The sequence below is a fragment of the Octodon degus genome, unplaced genomic scaffold (assembly GCF_000260255.1).
Source record: "Octodon degus isolate 3935 unplaced genomic scaffold, OctDeg1.0 scaffold00134, whole genome shotgun sequence".
NCBI lineage: Eukaryota > Metazoa > Chordata > Mammalia > Rodentia > Octodontidae > Octodon > Octodon degus.
Genome location: NW_004524710.1, coordinates 3,421,420 through 3,429,143, shown reverse-complemented (window position 1 = coordinate 3,429,143; position 7,724 = coordinate 3,421,420). Strand labels below are relative to the sequence as shown.

The following is a 7,724-nucleotide window of genomic DNA, read 5'->3' as shown; positions in this document are numbered from 1 at the left end:
GCGGTTCGATCCCCCAGCACCACATGCCAGCCAGCCCCGCCCCCTGGTGGGCTGATCTGGCCACACACACACACACACACACACACACAAAATAAATAAATAAATGTTTAAAAAAAAAAAAACCAGGAAAATATAAATGTAAGCATGTAACAATAAAAATAAAATTACTCAATAGCATTCCTACGCAGTAACAACTTGCTAAGAAAAAAAATTAGAGGAAAAATACCATTCATAACAGCATCCAGAAAAATTAAACACTTACAAATTAAGCTAAGGAAGTGAAAAACCTCTCCAATCAAAACTACTGTTAAAAAGGAAATCAAAGAGGACACCAGAAAATAGAGAGAGACCCTGTTCCTGGGTAGGCAAGACCAATGTAATCACAATGGCAGTCACTTCCAAAAGTCATACACAGATTTAACACAATCTCAATAACAACGCCAATAGTATAATTCACAGGACTAAAGAAAACATTCCTAAAACTCAAATGGAACCAGAAGAGACCCAAAAAGCGAAATCAAGCCTAAGTAAAAAGAGGAAAGTGAGAGAACCTCAAATTATATTATAAAGCTGCTATGATAAAAACAGCATGGTGCTAGCACAAAGGCATGAGGTCAATGGAACACACACAGGATGCAGATACAACCCCAAGTGCATTCAACTACTTGAGCTCTGACAAAGGAGCCAGAAACATATAGCGGAGGAAAGACAGCCAGCCTGTTTAATAAATGGTGCTGGATTCCACATGCAAAGACTGAATCTAGACACAGAGCTCTTATGTAGTAAACTAAAATCAAAACAGATTAAGTGAATGTTAAAAAACAGAAACTGCTGGATGACAAAATAGGGAAAACTCTTCAAAGTCATAGGCTTAGGTAAGGACTTTCTGAACAGACCCCTGGTTGCATGGGAAAAAGTTCCAAGAACCAAAAAAACAGGATTATATCAAATCCGAAGGATTCTGCAAAGGAAAAAAAAAAAGTGAAAAGACAACCTACAGAATTAGAAAAAAAAACTGCCACTGATTCTTCAGAGGACTCAAAAGCTTAGCATCACTGGTCATTAGAGAACACTGAGCTTCTACCTTACTCCAGAAAGAAAAGCTATTATCAAGTAATCAAATTATAAGAAATGGGGCCAGCCAGATAACTCAGTGGGTTAAAGCGCCTGCTTAGGCAGACACAGGGGCTGGGGGTTCGATCCCCAGCCTGCTGTGCTGGCCCCATGTCCAGGGCACGCTGAGCAGGTGACTGAGACTAGGCATCATGGTACATGCCTGTAAATCCCAGTGCATGGGAGGCTGAAAACAAGAAGATCACTAAGAGTCTGTATCTGTGTAGGGAGACCCTGTACTAAATACATTTAAAAGAAATTATAACAAATATAGGAGAGGCTGCAAGGAAAAAGCTCTTCTACACTGTTCGCAGGAACATGGACTACTACATGTACAGGGTCTTCAAAAAGTCTCTAACAAGAACTTCTGTTTGGCCTACCTATTTCCCTTTTTGGCAACTTCCTAAGAGTTAAGACCTTGTATTACAGTGATACATGCCTCCTGTTTTACAGCAGCACAATCTATAAAACCAAATCTTGGAAGAGGGCTATATGTCTATGAACAGATGGACATATTTTTAAAATTTACATACATGGAGCACTACTCTGCCATAAAAAAAACTTGAGTTATTTGTAGGAAAATGATTGTACCCGGAGACCATAATGCTAAGTGAAATAAATCAGACACATGAACTTAAATATCACATGCTTTCTCTTATGTGAGAGACCAAAGTATAAATAAACAGCAAAATAAAAGCTAGTAAGTAGGGTGGTAAATGTTTTTCAAAGGGGAAAGAGAACAAGAGATAGAGGACGGAAAGAAGGAAAAGAGAAAAAAAGAAATTAAGATGTATTATTTACAGCTCCAACTCCCCACAAGAAATGCAAACATTAGGGCCGGGGAGATGGCTCAGTAGAATAAGCACTTCCCTGGCAAGCTCAAGGGCCTGAGTTCAATCCCCAGTTCCACCAAAAAGAAAAAAAGCAAACATTGTTTACTACATACACCAACTAATTAAAAAAATTAAATCACAGCTAATTAAATAATGGGGGCCAAGGAGATAGCTCAGTGGACTAAGTGCTTCCCTGGCAAGCGCAAGCACAAGGGCCTGAGTTCAAACCTCGGTTCCGCAAAAAAAAAAAAAAAAAAAATTTTTTTTCTGCTGGGCATGTCAAATGCCTAAAATTCCTACACTCAGGAGGCAGAGGCAGGATTGCCATGAGTTCAAGGCCAACCTGGGCTATATAGTAAATTCAAAGTCAGCCTGAACTAACCCTTTCTCAAAAAAAAACAAAAAAAAAAACATAAATTTCATTAGATAAAACAGTTCTTTTACTTAGCTTTTCTTACTATAACAAACAAATCTGATTGCAAAAACAAATTTAAAATTCTCACCATGTTTTGGATTCCTTTTCAAACTTGGTTGTGGCTGGGGGGGTGGTGGAGGAGGAGGAGGGGGTGGCGGAGAGTCTCGATCGTGACTTATCACTCGATCCACTGAGCCATATATCGCCAGGGTCAGACAGTTGTACCATCCTCTTAGCACCAGACCGTCAGTATTTACCTGATTTTTAGGGGAAAATAATCTCTCAAATTAATGTTTTTTTAGACAAAAAATACAAATTAAAATCAAATGAGCTTATGTTTTATCTAGTCTTTAAAAAGTACACTAATGCAAGGTCAGCACTAAATACACACCAAGACCCTGTCTCAAAAACCCAGAAACAGTGGCTGGGCATGGTGGCACACACCTGTAATCCTAGCAGTTGGGAGGCTGAAGCAGGAGGATCCGTGCAAGTCCAAGATTGAGACCAGCCTAGGCTACAAAGTGAGCTCAGGGGCAGCCTGAACTGCACAATGAGACTGTCTCAAAAGGGCCAAAAAGAAAAAGAAAAGAAAGAAAGAAAAAAAGAAAAGGACTTTATTTTTTCTTTTTAAAAAAAGTCCACTGTACAAAAAGGAACAGAGACAAACATAACAGCAGATTCCCCACCAATGACCATGGAGTAACAGGCTACAAGTCTAGAGCAGGACAGCCAGGTGTGTAGTGTAGGCCTATAATCCCAGCATTTAAAAGGCTGATGGAGGAGGACCCATGCAAGCTAAGACCCAGTCTGGACTACAAAGTGGGCTCAAGGCCAGCCTGAACTACACAGTCTGGGGGAAAATATCTTGGAAAAAAAATAAAGTCCTTCAAATCTTATAGCATTCTTCCTATATACCCAAAACATGCATGAAAGTATATTTTACATACCCAAATGGTACTTTAAAAAGTACAGCTACAATGGGGCCAAAGAGGAAAGTGATCGATGACATAGAGTGGGCCTAAGGAGAGTCACATGGGGAGAAGATACTCTCTCAGGCTTTCACAGAGAGCACATTGGCCAAGCATTGGCCGTGACTCATCCACATGGCTGCACTGATAAAGGTTCTACAATCTGAGGTACAGGATCTCAGGACAAATCCTGAGGGCATTTCACTGACCTTCTCAGACCAAAAAGCTACAACTCTTGTTGCACAGGTCCTGCTTTACCTTGGTCTTAACCATCCAGCAGAAAAGTATGAAGATGAAATTATAAGAAATAAAGCCATGCTGTTAAGTTGAGCTGTGGGGGACTCAGGTCAATAATTTCTGACATTGCCAGTTAAACAGAAGACCCAATGCTATTATGGGCTACTGGACTCTTTTAGAATATTTTGCTGAGTTTACACACCTATAATATTCAATAACGGAACTTAGAAAAAATGGGGTATACAGATGAATGTCCATTTTGTATCTGTGTATTCAAAGTGGTTGGGATAGATATATAGTTACATTCTGTTAATGAATAGAATGATTTGTTCTAATGGTGTTTGTAAATAGGATCACAAGTCCGCATCTTGTACAGCAATTAACCACTAAGAAGAATATATGCAGTGTATTATTTGTGGAAAAATTAAAAAAAAAAAAAGTACAGCTACCCAGAAGCATTACGCAAATTACTTGTGTGAAGAAACTTTCTTCTAAAAAGATGTAAAACTGCGCCAGCCCCGCCCCCTGGGTAGGCTGAGCCAGCCACTAAAAAGAAGGAAAGAAAGCAAGAACACAAGAAAGAAACTGATATGTAAAAGATATAACGATTTACTGATGTTATTAATTCTCAGTACTTCCTTATAAAAACAGAAGTCTTTCAGAATTCATCCGTGTTGATAGCTGGATCATCACAGCAATCATGAGAGGTGGTCACACCAGACATTAAATTATCATGTCCTTTTCACAAATAAAACTTAAGACTAGAAATCAAAACCTGACTTTGGAATTGTCTCCACTGGGTAAAGACAAAGCAGTAAGTCATGAAGTCCTTTACAGGAGCAAATGAGTAAAACAAAACAAAATTATTCTCTGCTAGACTGTACAGTTCAAAAGGAAGAGGGTGGTTCAAAGACCATACCCAGGGACTGACAGCAACTCTGAGACAGAAATCTGACTGGAAGATAAACAGATAAGAAAAATAATGTTGAGTCTAAACAGGATACAGAGGAACTCCCAAAACCAAGGGACAAACTGAGTAGAACCATACTAGATCATTATTTTTTAATTTTAGACCTGTCATTAGGTCTAATGGCATTTGATATATAAATAAGGTATACTCCTGATATGAAAGGAAGAAATATGGAAAGTTTCATTTAGAAACCTTAGTTAAGGCAGAGTTGGTATCTCATAATTACTTGCCCACATCTTCTAATCTTCCATCTTCCTGTGTGTGTGAGAGAGAAGACAGACAGAGATACAGACACACAGAGACACAGAAACACAGAGACACAGAGACAGACAGACAGACAGACAGAATGTGAGCAAGAGCCAGAGAATTGCTATGCAGTTCAGGCTGGTCTTGAGCTCACTTTGCAGGGCTGGTCGCAAACTTGCAAGGATCCTCCTGCCTCAACCTCCCAAGTGCTGGGATTTACAGGTAAGCACCACCATACCTGCTTGCCTTGCCTATATCTTTTGAACTTACCTAACTAAACAAATGAAGGGAAGGCACAAATCTCAGCTTCTTCCACACTCAAATTACAATGACAAGAAAGATTCTTATGCTTCAGTTAGAGAATGATATACTAAAATGTTCATTTTGAAACAGCATCTGAATGCAAAAGAGACATGTGGACAAGAAACAACACTACAGCACCAGATCTTATTCTGACATTACTGGTATATTTGGATGGAAAACTTAGAAAGTAAGAATAAGTTGGGGCCAGGGAGATGGCTCAGTGGAATAAGTGCTTCCCTGGCAAGTGCAAAGGCCTGAGTTCAATCCCCAGTTCCACCAAAAAATAAAAATAAAAAAAAGAGTAAGTGGCAGTAATAAGAAGAAAACTAACTTCCACAATTACCTTTGAGTTGGGTCTAAAGATGATAGAAGTATTCTCATCATATTCCAGGCTGCCAAAAGAATAGAAATAAATATACAACATCAACAATGAAAATCACTAGGGCTGGGGAGATGGCTCAGTGGAATAAGTGCTTCTCTGGCAAGCACAAGGGCCTGAGTTCAATCCCCGGTTCCACAAAAAAAAAAACAATGAAAATCACAGATGATAAATAAGTCTTTCTAGATTTAAACATTTCAATACAAGCAAAGCAAACACTTGATTTTTTTTTTCAATTTAATAAACAACAAAGTTTTGGCTTAATTTACTCTCCCACAAAACATTACCAAGAAAAAGTATAAATCAAGACCCCAAAGATTCTGATTTGATTGATTCAGGGTAACTAGAGACATCAGTATTTTTGTAAATGCAAATGCACCCTAGGTAATTATACTGTAAAGCCAAGGTACAGAACTTCTGCATTATAATCTTAAAAAATCGTGTATTAAAACCAAAACTGAAGAAAATCATTCAGGGACTGGGGTTTGATTCAGTGGTGCAGCATGGGTTTACATATGCAAGGCCCTAGGTTCAAACTCTAGCAGCACACACACAAAAAAAAAGCAAAGAAAAAGAAAACAACTGTTTACTATCAAGCAGATACTGACAGATGGGCCGGTAAGACAGCTCATGGGCATAGAACCAGCTTGGTAAGCGCAAGGTCCTGATTTTGATTCATAATACCAAAAAATAGATATTGACCTCAAAATAACCAATTTTAATAAATCTAACATGTATTAAATAATATAAAAAGAATTATCTATTAACAAGTCTCATTTTACAAAATGGGACTGTGGATTTTCAAATTGTACAGTAGCATGATAGAAAAGAGACAGGAAATACTAGCTCTGTGTTATGCAATGCTTTTAAAAATCAAAATGTAATCTTTTCCAAATTATGTTGCTAACAAATCATGTGACAGTGTCATGTGTACAAGTATGCACAATTGAAAACAAAACACTGCTAGTGTTTTACACAGTTAAATTTTTATCTTGTAAATAAATAAAACGCTCTTAAGAGTTTCACACTAATTTCATTTTGGCGATTAATAAAATTAAATTCCACATCCTTGAGTCTACTACTAGATATATCCTTTTCTGTCTAAGGAATAAAAAGATTTGCCTATCAACTCAGGAGTTTCTGACAAAACTACCTTGCAGATACATACCTTCCCAACCTATCGAAAACCGGGGCACTTGGTTTGCTCACATTGTTGAAGAATAAGTCTAACTGAAAGGTGTGTGGCGACGTCTCCCTACAAAGGAAACAAGGTCAACATTTCAGCCTTTGAAACCAGTGAAATGAGACAGTCAAGTACCAGTGAATAGCAATTCTAAGACTTAGTCATAATTGTCCTAAAATTCACATAAAAGTATGTACTTAGCTGATATGTAATTAGATTATACCCAGTTCTCAGACAGCCAGCCACTCATATTAAGTATTATTAAAAATAAAATTTTAGTCAGGCATGGTGGAGCACACCTGTAATCTCAGCACTCAGGAGGCTGAGGCAGGAGGATTGCCGAGTTTGATGCCAGCCTAAGCGACATAGTGAACTCAAGATCAATCTGAACTGTACAGCAAGACCCTGTCTCAAAAAAAAAAGAATAAAATTTTAATCATCAAGATCATTTTAATCTTTCACCTGCTACTTGGTATTTACATTAAATATTTTTTATGGCAAATGCTCTTATAATTATATAAAATTGTACAATTCTTTGTATCATTCTTTCATTTCTTAACAAAATAAATCATTAATTATCTTCAAGTTTAACACAAGAATTACAGTTTCATTTCAACTTAGTCCACATTAATAAGGCCATAACAATAACTGCAGTAGTAGAGCCCTGAATTGTAACTTACAGCATAAATCTGTCAGCTCAGTTGTTCAAGCACTCAGTGCTGAAGACTCCGTTAGAGACAACTGTTACACTTAGGTAACTGTTTCCACCCTCTACCTCATTCCAGGAAGATGAACCAGGTAGATTTTTTTAATTTGCCTTCTTGCAGGCTTATGAATAAAGCCAAGCAAAGGAGACAGTGTACCTCTCACAATACTGCTGTTGGATCCCTGGTACAAAAAATATATTCCTTAAGCTCACCTAACATCTTGATTTGAAGCATTACATATTTTCTTAATTATTTATATAACAATGCAAATGGTAGAAAATAAAATGTCCAGAGCACTATAAAAGAGATACCTTCATGAACTTCTGGTAGAATTAAATAGGTTCAATCACAAAATAATAACAATAATAAA

At 37.6% G+C, this 7,724-nt stretch overlaps 1 protein-coding gene across 1 annotated transcript in view; it reads right to left on the bottom strand.

The window, feature by feature from the left end:
• The window catches only part of Virma (vir like m6A methyltransferase associated), a 94,403-nt gene that overhangs the window by 59,186 nt on the left and 27,493 nt on the right, over positions 1-7,724 (bottom strand). Inside the window, exons 3-5 of the mRNA XM_023701379.1 lie at positions 6,633-6,719; positions 5,429-5,477; positions 2,450-2,618 (exon numbers count right to left, since the gene is read on the bottom strand). Coding sequence (XP_023557147.1) covers positions 2,450-2,618; positions 5,429-5,477; positions 6,633-6,719 — 305 coding nt within the window. The remainder of the gene's footprint in view (positions 1-2,449; positions 2,619-5,428; positions 5,478-6,632; positions 6,720-7,724) is intronic.